The sequence below is a fragment of the Salminus brasiliensis genome, chromosome 13 (assembly GCF_030463535.1).
Source record: "Salminus brasiliensis chromosome 13, fSalBra1.hap2, whole genome shotgun sequence".
NCBI lineage: Eukaryota > Metazoa > Chordata > Actinopteri > Characiformes > Bryconidae > Salminus > Salminus brasiliensis.
The window spans coordinates 2,105,793-2,121,721 of NC_132890.1; the positions used below are offsets into that span (position 1 = coordinate 2,105,793).

The following is a 15,929-nucleotide window of genomic DNA, read 5'->3' on the forward strand; positions in this document are numbered from 1 at the left end:
TGACCCGGTTTTACTGAAGTCCAAAGCATAAGAACTGACCAACACGTATTAAGAAGAGCTTTTTCATATTTTAATAGTTAGTTATGTTGTTTTAAGGCATCACATTTTCACATTTCTGACAGTACACATACAGTAAGTCCAAAAGAACAGAACAGCCCATAAAATCCACCTAAACCTTTTATATATACAGAGTGGCTCAGTGAGGTAGAGATACCCTGTTTGAAGATTCCTGAGAGAAAGATCCAGCTCATGCAGGAAATCCAGGGTCTCCATCCAAAACATCTGCTGGTCGTACGGATTGTGCTGGTACTCCAGTCTAATCTGGGAGTTCATACAGGACTACAGATATGTGAATTCTCTGCTGAAAAAAGATCTCACAGGCAACATTCCAAAATATCATCATCATCGTCATCATCATATTTTTCATCCTAGCTGCTTGATCCCATGCAGGATTGTGCTGGCAATAGGGCTAGCACTGAAGCCCAGGCATCCCTGCCCCCAGCAAGTTCTCCAGCTCTTGCTGGAGCATCCCCGAGCACTCCCAGGCCAGACCAGTCCTGGGTCTTCCTCTTGGTGTCTTGGAGACTCAAGGAGAAGATTCCTCCATTTTTTCAGAGGAAGAAGTGTATAAAGTGGCAGCCATGAGTTTTAACCATACAATAAATGTACCGTAAAAATCCACCACATACACAATCAACTACAGAAGCTCATCAGGGCATCAGCACGTCCTTCAGTCTGGGAGAAAAACCTGGCTAGAAGCTGGTCCAACCAGCACAAGTCAATGTCCAGAAACATTACCCAGTGCATCTAATAATAAACACAGTCAGTATTTATCACTGTCTTTGTGACTTACAGACCCTCATCGAATCATAGCTGTAACATCAGCATTACAGTGTGTTAGGCTTTCCACTCAGAAGAAAATCATCAATACAGCCAGAACCTTCTCCACATTCCCTCAAGCACAACCTGTAACACTTGCTTTTTCAGTAACAACATTCACAGGGGAAATAGCACCTACTGCCTGGGACCCAATAATGTCCCTGAGTCAAGCACCAGAGTAACACACCCACTATTCCACCAACTAGTCCACCGTTTACACGAGATCTCCAGTAAAGGCACTTCCAGATAAAATATCTACATACACTAACGCTCCTGCGGATTAAATGACTTCAACAAAAGCAGGATCAACTCTTTTTAATACCCTTGATGTAACAATGAATGAGTAGGTGTCCCAATACTTTTGTCCATATAGTGTATCTACACAAAAAATACAAAGCTTGTGGACATGACCACAGTTTGGGTTTTACTGCATCCCCAATTTAAAGCTTTTAGTGCCTTCCTTAACAGAAACAGGACCTTTGCTCACTGCCCCCTTTTTAAGGGGAAATTATGTCTTTTTCTTTTTTTTATTAAAAAAGAAAAATCAAAGCAACATTTCTTGAGCATGTGCAAAAAAAAATCATGACTGCACACACTTTAGGTCAATAACGGGATCCTTCCACTTCTCCAAAATGACTACGTACATACGGTCTAAACAGCACACTCAGAGCTCCAGAGTCTACAGGTACACTGCCTGGTTTGGCTGCTGTGAGGAGCCGTCCTTGCTCTGGTTCCAGTCCTTTAGGCCCTCAGGCAGAGTAGTGTCTTCTTCACAGCTACCAGTTCCCTCCACAAACTCCTCATAGGTAGACTTCTCCTCAAAGGGCCTCGGGCCTAACAGTTCCATCATGTCGGCTTTTTCCAGAACTTCCTTTTCCAGAAGACGTTTTCCCACCTGAGATAGAAACGTCATGGATGGAAAATCAGACAAGCTGCTGTAGACCCTAACCTAACACACAGAAACAGCTTTACAGAGATCCGGGTCCGAGCCTCTTTTGAGCAAGCCAGTGGCAACAGTGGCAAGGAAAAACTCCCTCGGGTCGAGAGGAAGAAACCTTGAGAGGAACCAAGACTCAAAAGGGGAACCTGTCTTCCTCAGGTCGACACCGGATCATAATAATAATAATAATAATAATACTAATAATAATAATAATAATACTAATACTAAAAATAATAATCAAAACAGGAATAAAGACAATAAAACAAAACTGACATAAGATTTTAATTATAAAATGAGCTGTACTGTACTTTGATGCTGTACTTGAGGATTTTTCCTCACCAAATATCCATTTCTTAAGTATTTCCATCTTTATTTACACTTTATTTACGTTTTATTAGTTTTTATTCGTAATATTTTGGAGAAAACTGGATTCAAAATATTATAATGCACACATACAATCACATATCTCAAGAGTTTACTATACTTATATACACTGATCAGCCAAAACATTAAAACATGTCTAATATTGTCTGTAGTTTTTTTTATTGTAAACAAGCCAGAGCAGAAGTGACCCTACAGTTTTAATCAGATGGACTCTACCTCTAAACATACACAGATCAGCCATAACATTAAAACCACCAGCCTAATACTGTGTAGGCCCCCCCCCTCATGCCGCCAAAACTGCTCTGACCCGTTGAGGCTTGGACTCCATAAGACTACAAGATAATGTTGGCAGCAGATCTTTTAGATCCTGTGTGTTGTGAGACAGGGCTTCCATGTGCATCAACGGGCCTTGTACGCCCATGACCCTGTCACTGGTTCACCGGTTGTCCTGCCTGATGCTTTGGAGAGGTTCTGACCCTTCAGTCATTGTCTAGAACATCACAGTTTGGTTTTTGTCAAAGTGTCTCAGATTCTTACGCTCAGCTTCCAGCACATCACCTTCATAACCTGATTAATATATAAATCCACCTCCTGACAGGTGATACTGTTATACTCTTCACCTTCAGTGGTTTTAATGTTATGGCTGATTGGTTTACCAAAATACAGTTAAATTTAGGTCAAGAAAAATGTCTTATAAATAATATATATATATATATATATATATAAAATATAAATAGGGACCAAGATTTTACAATGGGAATGTTTTTTAAATCCTAAAGGTTACCTGCTCCACCAGTTCTCGTTTCTCTGTGATGAGTTGATGGGTCCTCTCGAAGGCCTTGCTGATGAGAGAGCGTACCTCCTGATCGATCAGCTGAGCTGTGGCCTCACTGTAAGGCTTCTCTGACACCACTTCGCCCTGCTGCGGCAAATCGAAGGCCATCTGGCCCACCAGGTCACTCATCCCAAACTGCACAATCTGCGAGCCAGAGGAGACACACAAGCGATTAGTGGAGGAGAAAATATAGAAGCCAAGGTAACTAAAATGACTAAAAACTGGACTTCTACCTGAGCGTAAGCAGACTGCGTGACCTTTCTCAGGTCATCCTGAGCACCTGTGGTGATTCTGCTGAAGAACACCTGCTCTGCTACGCGTCCTCCCAGCATCATGCACATCCGGTCAAACAGCTGCTCTCGCGTGAACAGGTACTGCTCCTTGGGCAGATACTGAGCATAGCCCAGTCCCTTTCCTCGAGGAACGATAGACACCTGCAGTATCAGACATAGTCAAATATCATCAAACATGCATGTGGTTACTGACACGCAAAGAGCTTGTATCTCCAAAACTGCTATTTTTGGAAAAGGAAAAAAAAATGTACTTTCAATGGAAGTCAAGATTTTATTCCAGGTCATTTCAGAGCATTTTAATTGTAAAATCAAATTCTATTATAAATGCAAAAATTGGCAAAAAAATTTGATTGCATTCAGAGACAGGAGTGTTAGTGAGATCAGGATGTTGGAGGATGATCTCCACCCCACCTCATCATCCCCAACTTCCCAATTAATCCTAAAAGTACTGGATGGAGCTCCACCACCATCATTCCTGAGAACACAGTTCCTACACTGCTCCACTGCTCCTCAATGCTGGGGGGCTTTATACCCCTCTAGCCCACGCCTGGCATTATTTGGCAGCATGGAGCCAATAGGGTCATGATGTTGATCTGCTCCTAATCTATTGGCAGTACTTCTTCTCTACAGGGACTAGACAAGCTGTGTGTGTGCATTTGCCTATCAGTGTCAGCAATTCATTAGAAGGGGTGTCCACAAATATTTGGACGTACAGTGTATGTAACTTTTTTTACACTAGGGGAGCTTGAAGCACAACCTAATGTAGTGTAAAATCTAACAGCTTTGTTTATATCGAGTTAGTTAGCTGACTTATTCTTAAGGTATAGAAGTATTTACTCGACTTTTAGACCTGTTGGTGGGTGCTGGACTTTTGAGGGATTGGTACGGGTTCCAGCAGAACATGCTTTTGGTCTCCTGCTCAATGGCAGCTCAACCAAGTCTGATGCATTTCGGTCTGTAAGCCCACTCAGTTCAAAAACACTGAACTTACAATTAGCAGCTCAGTCTGTTCTGCTTCTGAAAAAGTTCTGCATCAGAAAAATATTTAATAAAAACCAAAATGTCTCATGCCCCACAATCCCCTACTGCTTACAGCCACACTAAATATTCCCACGCTGCTTTTCTAAACACCACCTGGAAATGAGCTGGTTTGCTTCCCTGAAAAATCTTTTGAAATTGGACACGTAATGAGATTACCCACAACCAACACAACAAACGGTCAAGTCTTATCCCCTTCTTACAAAATACTGTTTCAACAAGACCTGACCCACTAACACAAGCCCATTTCTACAAACTCTGCTCCAAATAACATATTATCTGTGTAAAATGAAGATAACAGAGACTCTCGCTGCCTGTGTACCTTCAGCAGGGGGTCAGCATGCTCCAGAAACCAGCCCACCACCGCATGGCCGGCCTCATGGTACGCCACGGTGGTTTTCTCAGCAGGCTGCAGCACCTGGGTCTTCTTTTCCAGGCCTCCGATCACCCTTTCAACGGCCTGCTCAAAGTGCACGGGGCTCACGGCCGGACGGAGGTGGCGGGCTGCAATAAGCGCAGCCTCATTGCATACGTTGGCGATGTCAGCTCCTGCCGGAAGATATGGATGTTCATATGGTCACTTTCATAACCAAACCTCTTAACAACAGCTTTCCTTATTCTGGAAGTTTTTTTTTTTATTTAACTCTTTAACAATGCAAGCTGCCCAGGGCTCCTAGAGGCTCAGCTCGGGCCCTGTTAGCTGGTGTGGTGTGGCGCTGGGGACCCGGCGCTTCCTCAGAGCGTGTCGGCTGTCTGGCGAGGAAGCATCTGCAGCAGTTGGAAAAGAGGTGGTGCTCCCAACCTTCCTAGTGTTGGGAGCATTGCTAGTGCTAGGGGGAGCTACAAACGGTTAACAGCAGAAAAATGGGGAAATTTTATTTTGAAAAAATATATATATTTTTTTAACATTTAAAAATGAATAAAATATAAAATATATATTTTTTATTTATTTTATGCAGATTTACCAAAACTCTTAATCAACATTTCTGTTACTACATCAGTGTAAATGTGTTATTTAATCAGTTAATTTTCATCTGTAGTCTCTGGGCCGGTTATTACCGACTAATGGCCTAATGTCTTCAACACAGTACGAGAAAGTGAAAAAAAAATACAGTTTTTGTTAAACTGATGATCAGATTTAGTAACTTTCTCCTATTAATCTATTAAATAGATATGAGGGTTGGATTTGAGATTTCGGAAAGCGCTCTGAAGGTCCAAGACTGTCATGAGGTGGATCTACATATTAGGCAGCAAGTGAACAGTCAGTCCTTTTTGACAAGGGTCAAATTATAGCGGCAATCCGACTGGGTCAGACCATCTTCAAAATATCAGGCAGGTCTTGTGGGGTGTCCCCGGTATGCAGTGGTCAGTACCTACCAAAAGAGGTTCAAGAAAGGAACTACTGGTCACCTAAAGCTCACTGATGCTCATGGAGGCTCCGCCCACCTCACAACTTCCAGGACTTAAAGGATCTGCTGCTAATGTTAGTCTTGGTGCTCCAGATACTACAGCAGGACACCTTCAGAGGTCTTGTGGAGTCCATGCCTAGAATGCTCAGATCTGTTGTGGCGGCACCAGTGGGAACTACATAATATTAGGTAGGTGGTTGATCAGTAAATAAGAGGATTAATTCATGAAGATTTATCAAACAGTAATTTAATACTTGAGATTAATATCTGGGATTAAGCCGAGTCCTGGACTGCACACCATTTGGATTCTAGTCTGGGAAACTGGCCCTTAGTCAGCTTTCTATTCTAATAGTTTCTGTTATATAACAGCTACTCCATGATATGTCCAAAAGTTTGTAGACAATTTTAATCAGTGAATTAATGAAGCTTGTATAATGGTAAGTTCTCCTTGCCCTGGGTATAGCATTAGCTGGCATGCACCATGGAGCACTGTGCTCTCTGTAGTGGTGGAACATCATTAAATACCTAGACTGATGTAAATAATCCAGAACTGATCCTCCAACAACAATTAACCTCACATCAGTGTTCTAAGATCTAGTGTAGAGTCTACCTGCAGGAGTAGAGGCTGTTACTGCAGTAAAGCAGACAAAGTACATCTACACGGTGCAAAATCCCTCCTCTAGAATCCACAACACAGTCTGAAAATGAGCTAAAGATACAGCCACACACAAACCCCCAATGAAAAGCCTTGATTATGAATGTGTAATTGTCTACAAACTTTTGGACATATAGCATATGTCTTAGGATATGTCAAAGACATGATCTAACATGCAGGTGTGAATACTGGCTTTGTAATTATGTGTATTTAGTAATTATGTGAATGAAAAGCAGGTGATGATTCCGTAATGTGTAATAAATGAAGGGGAAAGGTGCTCTTTGCCAGACTCACACCCGTGGGAAAATCTGTAGGAAAGAAAGACTTAGCATTAATTTCTCACCAGTGAAGCCAGGTGTGAGAGCTGCCAGTTTTCTGGCCAAGGCATCTGAGGTCAAGCTGGAATCCAGCTTCAGTGGCCGCAGGTGCACTTTAAAAATTGAAGCTCTCCCCTTAATATCAGGAGGTCCTGTAATGGAGAATGGAGAAAAAGTGTTCTTCAAATACTGCGATAGAACCATTATTGGTTCCGTAAAGAAACATAAAAAATAATAATAATAAATAATAATAATAATAATAATAATAATAAATTGTGAAAGAAAATGTGAAAAAAATCAATCTTGGAAATTGAAATTTATTAAAATGCACTCAAAATATCTAATATTGGTAATATTACAATGAATTAACTTACTTCTAAGTTATGTTTACTATTTAAGTAAGTTTAATTCAAAACATAACAAATAATTAAGATTTGGACAAGAATAATGCTTGAAACAAGTAGAATTATCTGCCAGTAGAATAAAAACACTTTCAGTAGATAAAAATACAAATTTGTTAGAAATTAGATGGAAATTACAATATTAAAACAATCTTACAACAATGTAAAAATGACTTCATGCATCTTGAGTATCAGGATTATATCTGGATCAGTGTAAACTCAAGACTCAATTAAACCAGATACAAATCCCATCACTCAAACCAGTTCAGGAGGAGGTCTGAGAGCCACATGTTATAGCTGTGTAAACACATCTGTCTCTTCAAAACACAACCAGAACCCCTCCCAGTATCCCAATACAACCAAAACCACTCACAGTATCCCAGTACATCCAAAACCCCTCCCAGTATCTCAGTACAAACAAATCCCCTTCCAATATCCCAATACAACCAAATCCCCTCCCAATATCCCAATACAACCAAATCCCCTCCCAATATAACCAAATCCCCTCCCAATATCCCAATACAACCAAATCCCCTCCCAATATCCCAATACAACCAAATCCCCTCCCAGTATCCCAGTACAACCAAAACCCCTCCCAGTATCCCAGTGCAACCAAAACCCCTCCCAGTGCAATCAAAAAATCTGATCAGGGTACAATCCAGATACTCGTCACATGAAGTGAGCTAAATTTAAGAGTATTTCATCATTTTTAGAAGTGGATGTAAAGATTCTTAAAAAGATTCTTCTTACAAAAATATGGTTCTTTTATAGCATCACTCAAAGAACCCTTGTAGCATCTTTCATTTTAAGAGTGTAGAGTTTACATAGGTTGCCCAAGAATAGTAGCTGTACATTCACTACGACCTAGACTTCCTCGAGTCTCTAAAACACACACACACACACACACACACACACACACACACACACACACACACACACACACACACACACACACACACACACTCTCCCACCTTTTTCCATGTCTCAAACAGGAATGTTCCATTGTGCAAGCTGTGCTAAAGTATAAGCACTCCACAATATAGAGATAAATCACTCCAACCAGCACAACATTCCCACCGAACAATAAAAGCTGCTGACATAACACAGCTGTGCTGAACTGCTCCTCCACTGGGAGTGTTCAGGGGTGCATGAGGTACATCCAGTCACGAGCTAAGCTAAACAAAGCAAAGCAGAAGACTAATTCTGCTTAATTAAAAACATATCCAGAACAGCATTAGAACAGTACTAGGGGGAAGATAAGTCTTACCTATGTAAATCTGCCTGTCAAACCTGCCCGGTCTCAAAAGTGCTGGATCTAGAACATCTACACGGTTGGTGGCTGCCAGCACCACCACGTTGGAGCTGCTGTTGAAGCCTGGAGGTGAAGAACCCAACAGAAACTCTTACTGAATAAGCATTTATCAAAAGAAAAGAGCTTTAAGGTAAGCTTGGGTATCAGATACACAAACAGACACAAACAGGTGGTGGTGGTTCTACAGCAGGCCACCGTCACTGTACTACCATCTAAGACATGGATACTTACCGTCCATCTCCACCAGCAGCTGATTCAGTGTGTTCTCCTGTTCACCCTGCCCACCAAGGCTCCCACCACCTCTCTTCTTGCCTAAAGCATCGATCTCATCAATAAAGACAATGCAGGGTGCATGCTTTCTGGCCATGGCAAACATGTCCCTCACCTGCAGAGGTAAAAGATACACTCAATGCCCAAATGTTTGTGGACACCCCTTCTAATGAATGCGTTCAGCTAGAAAAGTACTGTCAATAGAATAGGACTCTCTGGAGCAGATAACCTATGAACCTATTGGCACCATGCTGCTGCCTAATGCCAGGTGTGGGCATTGACCTGTGGAGCAGTGGAAGAACTGCACTCTGGAATGATGGTGGAGCTCCATCCAACACTTTAAGGATGAGTTTGGGAGTTGGGGATGATGAGGTGGGGTGGTGATCATCATCCATCCAACATTCTGACCTCACTAGCGTTAATGTCTCTGAATGAAATCAAATCCTCACAGCAATGCTCCTCCAAAATTTAGTAGTAAGCCTTCCTCCCTGGACAGTAGAGACAGTTACTCCAACAAAAGCAGGAGAAACTCCTTTTAATACCCTTGATTTCAAAAGATACTATGAATAAGCAGGTGTCCCAATACTTTTGTCCCTATAGTGTGTGCTGTAACACAGTGTCATGTTTAATAATAGTGTAATCTCCAGTTGTGAACGTGCAGTTCTCACCCGAGCTGCCCCTACTCCAACAAACATCTCCAGAAACTCAGAGCCATTGACAGTAATGAATGGAACTCCAGCCTCTCCAGCAGTAGCCTTAGCCAGCAGAGTCTTTCCTGTGCCAGGCGGGCCGGACAACACTGCGCCCTGTAAGAGGATCGCCAAGCAAAACAAACAATTAGAGAAAAAGAGCAAAACTAATGACAAACCCTGACTCATTTGATCCAATTTAGGATTTATGATGATGTCTGCCTGGCTTTTAAGCACGTAATGACATCATTCAGGTTCTATGTGTCAACGATTCCCTTACTTTACTGGTTCTCAGACCATTTTAAAGAGCACTGAACAAACCACAACATCAGCAAACACAAACGCTACCTTTGGAATTTTGGCACCAAGCTCCTGGTACTGTTTGGGGTTCTTCAGGAAGTTAACAAACTCCAAGATCTCCACTTTGGCCTCTTCACATCCAGCAACATCCCTGAACCTGACGCTGATGTTGTCACTGAATATCTTCGCTGTGGACTTAGTCATGCTTAAGGGGTTGTTTGGTTTCCTGCCCCCCTTCCCTCCAGCCACTGGCCCCCGTCTCAGACTGAAGAGCAGGAAGCCAACCAGCAGAGCAGTTGGGATCACGTTCATTAGGAATGACCTGGTGAAATATAGCTGATTCAGGAGGGTTACGAAACACGCTTCATTCATTTCATCAACAGTTTATGTTCTGACAGCTTAAATTTGACCATACAAAAAAGCAGGCCAAGAACATTCTCAAACCCCAGTAGTCCTGTCCAGTCCTGTCCAAAGATTTTAGGCATCTAATCCCATCATTAAAGCCCAGCTCTCTCAGCAGTGAGGGAGTTCTACAGTAGAAGCTCCAGATCTCATCAGAACAGATAAGCAGCTGAACATAAATCCAGTAAAAAGGAGAAACAAGAGCTTCTCATTCTGAAGAAAGAAAGTAGTGAGATCTTGTCGGTGAGCTAGTCTGAAGAACAGAGCTCGGTTCCTCCAGGGTTCTCCTGGACACCCCCCAGTCCAGCCAGCACAGTGTGGAGGATGTGTTCAGCTCCATCAGCAGCAGCAGCAGCAGCAGCTCACCTGATTTACCATCATTAAGCCCTGATTTACCACCAAACCAGGTGTTGATCTGAGGAGAACTCTAAATAATACTAGACTCCATGAGGAGAACTTTGGAGATGATGATGATCATGATGATCACAGTGATGGAGAACCTCCACTACTTTCTGTTGAGTGTTATTATTAGTGTTTATTCTGATATCAGTGCTTTACTGAGCAGATAAGCAGCTGTCAATAGCTGCTCCTAGCCCTGATGTATTCACTACTTACCCATCACTCTCAGTGCTGTACACCACTGGCAGCTTATGTGGAGCCTCCAAGCCAAGCTCACGCTCTGCTTGCTCCAAGTTCCTTTCGAATGTTTCGACAGTACCAATGTTGAACCAAACGTATTTCTGCAAGGAAAAGTAAAAAAATCAGTATAAAAAAATAACAGTGTTGAAATCTGGAGTGTAACTTGTAATGATATGATGAATGGGACCATGTCCCAGATTACTCACCCCTTCTGCTGTGTTTACTCCTGCAGTAGGAAACACTCTCACATACTGTTTATTAACCACTTCCAGGCGTTCAACCTGCAAACAAAGTGCATTCACATTATAATCCATTACAAATACCAGAAATGCTGTAGATGAATTACACAGCATGTCCAAATGTTTATGGACACCCCATCTAATGATTACATTCAGCTACTTTAAGTTGCACCAATTGCTGACACAGATGTGCAAATGCACACACACACACACACACACACATACATACACAGCTTCTCTAGTCCCTGTAGAGAAGTACTCCCAATAGAATAGGACTCTTTCAGCCAGATAAACAATGCCAGGCATGGGCTGAAGAGGGGACTAACGCCCCCTAGCATTTAGCTGTGGAGCAGTAGAATAACTGTGTTCTCTGAAATGATGGTGCAATCAATCAAATCCTCACAGCAATGCTCCTCTTAAATCTATTAGAAGGCTATCCCTGGACAGTAGAGAAAGTCACTCCAACAAACGCAGTACACAGGGACTAGACAAGCACTGCTTGTACAGACATATTGCCCATAGAATGGAATTCCAGGCATGGGCTAGAGGGGTATAAAGCCCCCCAGCACTGGGCTGTGGAACAGTGGAAGAACTGTTGTGAAGAACTCTCTGTAGTTTTGGGATGAGGTGGGGTGGTGATCATTCAACACCCTGACCTCACTGACCCTCGTTATCTAGTAGAAAGTCTTTAACCTGGACAGTAGAGACAGTTACTCCAACAAAAGCAGGACCAACTCTTTTAATACCCTTAATTTCAGAAGAATCAAGAGCCGGTGTCCTAATACTTTTGTCAGAATAGTGTATTTGATCACATAATTTCCAATTTCGTCAATATAAAAGTACAATGCTAATCTAATCCGTTTGCTGATCGTGTTCCACGGGTAGAAGAATGATGTAGAGTTAGGAGTCGTACTCAAGCATTGCTTGCCTAGCCAGGGGATTAAACCCCAGTCTATTACAAAGTGTTCTGTCCCTTACCAGCCCTTTAGCGAGGTAGCAATTAACGAAATCCCGCCATGATATCTCTCTTCCTGTGTCTCTGAAGTGCAAATACAGGAATGTTGCCAGCATTCCAGCTCCCGCAATGACGACATTCCTGAAGTCCTTCTCATCCCATGGCAAGTCTCCCTGTTACATAAAGAGGGACGGGGGTCAGGGATTACAAAGCTGTAAATTGGAACGTGCTTCCAAAAACAGGCCGTGTCCACACAGGCTGTTGAGTCCATCCAGCTATTAGAACCCATACAGCTCCAATGACAGCACCCTGATTATTTCCACACCCGGGTTCTGCTCTTGTCCTAGTCAGACGGCCGTCGGACTACAGTACAGTTCTACTCACAGTACAGAGAAAACTATTAAGAGAGGACATTTACTCTGAGGATCCGGGACCACCGACTGTCATCTTCCTTTTTGCCACCTCCTCCTCCTCCACTGGCTCCCCCTCTGTTTCTCTGGGCTTCTGGCTGATTGGGTTTCACTACAGACGTGTTCACAAGAGCACATCAGTACACCAGAGTAATTACCCCTATTACAAACTGACCCAGCGGGACGTTGTGAAACTCGAGTGAGACTTGCTTACCCCTGCGTCCAGCAGCCTCCTGGTTAACTCCGGGGGAGCCGTCACTCTTCGGAAAGAACTTCTCAAATCCTGATGAAGAGGAGAGAAACAGGTCTAAAAAAATACATGCAATTAAATATACACTAAATGTCCAAATGTTTGTGGACACCCCTTCTAATGAATGCAGCATTCAACTACTTTAAGTTGCACCCATTGCTGACACAGATGGGGTATAAAGCCCCCCAGCATTGCAACACTTCAGGATGGGGTGAGTTGGGGAGTTGAGGATGAGGTGGGGTGGTGATCATCCATCCAACATCCTGACCTCACTAACACTCTTGTCACTGAATGCAATTCATCAAATCCTCACAGCAATGCTTCTCCAAAATCTAGTAGAAAGTCTTCTTTTCTGGACAGTAGAGTTTACAGTTACTCCAACAAAAGCAGGAGAAGCTTTTTTAATACCTTTGATTTTAGAAGAAACAATGAATGAGCAGGTGTCCCAATACTTTTGTCCAATACATATTATTTATCAATTCAGTTTTGTAATTACATAAGAAATAGTTCAAAAGCTGTAACATACTGAATCAGTAGTTTAGTTAAATACAATTACCCTCATCTTATTACACATGTCTAACCACTTAAGAGAATCTTTTCAAAGCTTGTAAAGGTAACAGGCATGTAATTACACAAGCTGCACTACCGTAATCCATCTGTTACCGTGAGGACATCAGCAGTAGTCCCACTGTCATTGCATGGATATTAAAGTGTAATTACACAGTTATTAGAGACACTATTAGTGGGACCCAATTTCCTTTGTTGAGCCTCAACAAATAAAGTACTCCCAGAGCCTCCATTCTGAGTAGCTTATCTCACTGTGTCTCAAAGCAAAGTAAAGCATCATATTTAATACCTTTGGGTGGTTTGCTTGAGAAGGCATAGAAATGCGACAGCAGTTTTTCATATGATCCCGGCCTTAATTTCAGTCGGTGCAGGGACACATTCTGTGAAGACATGCAAGGTTATACAGGTTAATGTACCAGCTCACCTGTTTCAGCTGTTAAACACCTGATTTACTGCACAAACAGGGCAGCAGTCATTTACTCACATCACCCAACAAAGCAACAAGGAGAAAAAGTGCATCTCAGATGTGTATGTTTTTTATTTGCACAGTTCATGAGCATGATCACATTATTTTGAGAAATTAAGTCATTATTCTGAGGCACTATCCTATTATTGTAAGATACACTTTCATTTTTTGGAGATATTATGTCATTATTTTGAGATACTAAGCCATTAATCTCAGATACTATGTGATTATTTTGATATACAAAGTCATTATTCTGAGATATTCTCATCACTCTCAGGTAGTATCTCATTATTGAGATTTTATTATTAAATATATAAAAACCTCATTAAATGTAATTACCTCATGTTAATCCAGCACAGAATTACCTGTAGTGACTTCAATTATTAAGTCGTAATTCTGAGACATTCTTATTATTTTAAAATACAATAAAAATTTTTGGGAAAATATTATGTCATTATCATGAGATACTAAGCCATTACCCTCAGGTACTATGTGATTATTTAGATATTCAAAGTCATCACTCTGAGGTATTATCTCACTATTGTGAGATACTAAGTCATTACTTTGAGGTCCAATCTCACTATTTTTGAGATACTATCTCATTATTGTGAGCTACTAAGTCATTATCTGGAGATTTTATGTCATTAATTTGAGAAAGTAAGTCATTACTGTATTAGATATAAAGTCATTATTCAGGGATCTCATTACTTTGTGATAAGTCATTATTTTCAGTATCTCATTGTTTTAACACACTTTCCCAGGAAATACTTTTCTCGTTGATTTTAGACGCTTTCTCATGATCATTAGTATTATTTTTTTTATTTTATTTTATTTTTTTTTTACAAATCATTATTTTTAGACATTCATTTGACATAATTTGAAAAAAAAACTTTTATAAAGTAATTGTACAGAATACACCTTTTATCTTTGTTTCTGCAGAATACTCAGCGAGGAAAGTTGTCTTTGTGTATAACATAAACCCTGCTTACTCAATTACACAGTAAATAATCTACAAGTATTAATACATCTGAATAATAACTTTTAATTTGTTTTACATCTCATGTTGAATTCTGAAAATAGTAGCAGTAGTCGGCTTGCGCTCAAATAAATATTTTACTGAGCTTCATTTAATTATTAAATACATAAAAACCTCATTAAATATAATTACCTCGTATTAGTATTAGTACTAGCACAGACCTACCTGTAGTGACTTAAAATAAAAAAGCTTAGCTCATAAATATTTTATTATATTTATTATTATATATTTGTATTATTTTAGGTCATTATTTAGTATATTATTGTAAAATGTTTTTTTATAGATATCCCTTTCCTTTGAGAAAACAAAATTACCAGAGTTAATTACATGGAATTTGTAGTATGTGTACATACACTACCTGTCCAAATGTTTGTGGACACTCCTTCTAATGAACGCATTCATCTACCCCCCTCCCCCCGCCCTCCTTTGCTGAGACAATTACCCAGTAAATAGTTTTTAGTACTTTTTGAGTACTTTTAAGTACTTTTTGAGCACTGCCGTGAAGCTGCCAGAACAATAGGAGCAGTCTCACCCTCACAGCTGGGTTCGAGCTGGACACGCACTGTCCTCTGCTGCGGTCCGTCCACAGCCTCACACACCCTGTAGACAGGGCCCGCAGTAGCCGGCCCATTCCGCACCACCCAGAACCGGGCCTCCAGAGTTCAGGAGAAGTCCGGCAGTAGAGGTCCAGTTAAAGCTGCTCTCGGTTCTGCTGTAAACAGTAAACAGAGCCGCCCACTGCTGCCTGCTCAAACCGCGTAACTCCGCGCACTGCTCCGCTCAGGCCATTTTTATTCGCCTCCCTAACGTTACCAGATATTACACCATATCACGCGATCCTCCGGCCGTTTCCTTCAGCGTTTCGGTAACATTCCGCCTGGCGCGTATGTTTGCAGGCAGGCACCGACCCGGCGGCTCAGAGCCCCGCTGAGGGCCGGGCCAGGGCCGGGCTGCTGGGCTGCTGGGCTGTGATTGGCTGGCGCCACCTCTGGTGCTGTTGTGCACGCCCTCGCTGTCTCGAGCCGTTAGCGGGTCTGTAATGCTGTTACTCAACCTGCTGTTAGTTCATAGTCATAACACAGCCAGTGCGCCTCAAAATACCAGCAGATTACATCCCTATTCTGTCCGGTGTCGACCCGAAGAGGCTGGGTTCGGCCTTTGAGTCTTGGTTCCTCTCGCGCTGAGGGCGCTTTTCCTGCCACTGTTGCGCGTGACTTGCGCAAAACACCAAAAATGGGGCTCG

At 41.8% G+C, this 15,929-nt stretch overlaps 1 protein-coding gene across 1 annotated transcript; it reads right to left on the minus strand.

Moving 5' to 3' along the window:
- Positions 1 to 48: 48 nt before the first annotated feature.
- LOC140574948 (mitochondrial inner membrane m-AAA protease component AFG3L1-like) lies at positions 49 to 15,860 on the minus strand. Its single transcript, XM_072695040.1, has 16 exons — positions 15,219 to 15,860; positions 13,474 to 13,564; positions 12,582 to 12,650; positions 12,376 to 12,479; positions 11,981 to 12,130; positions 10,970 to 11,044; positions 10,740 to 10,864; positions 9,771 to 10,044; positions 9,402 to 9,539; positions 8,695 to 8,848; positions 8,419 to 8,526; positions 6,777 to 6,902; positions 4,692 to 4,918; positions 3,272 to 3,472; positions 2,988 to 3,182; positions 49 to 1,774 (listed from the first exon to the last, which is right to left on the minus strand). Exons 1-16 carry the CDS (start codon positions 15,315 to 15,317, stop codon positions 1,559 to 1,561), a joined length of 2,352 nt encoding a protein of 783 aa, XP_072551141.1. The 5' UTR covers positions 15,318 to 15,860; the 3' UTR covers positions 49 to 1,558.
- Between the last annotated feature and the right edge of the window lie 69 nt (positions 15,861 to 15,929).

Bases quoted from the DNA above. Each gene is read 5' to 3' on its own strand.
- LOC140574948 (XM_072695040.1), bottom strand. From the start codon at position 15,317: ATGGGCCGGCTACTGCGGGCCCTGTCTACAGGGTGTGTGAGGCTGTGG. The intron at 3,473-4,691 runs GTACACAGGCAG...CTGATACTGCAG, and splicing joins ATGCTGACCCCCTGCTGAAG to GTGTCTATCGTTCCTCGAGG. The intron at 3,183-3,271 runs GTAGAAGTCCAG...TCTGGCTCGCAG, and splicing joins CGCAGTCTGCTTACGCTCAG to ATTGTGCAGTTTGGGATGAG.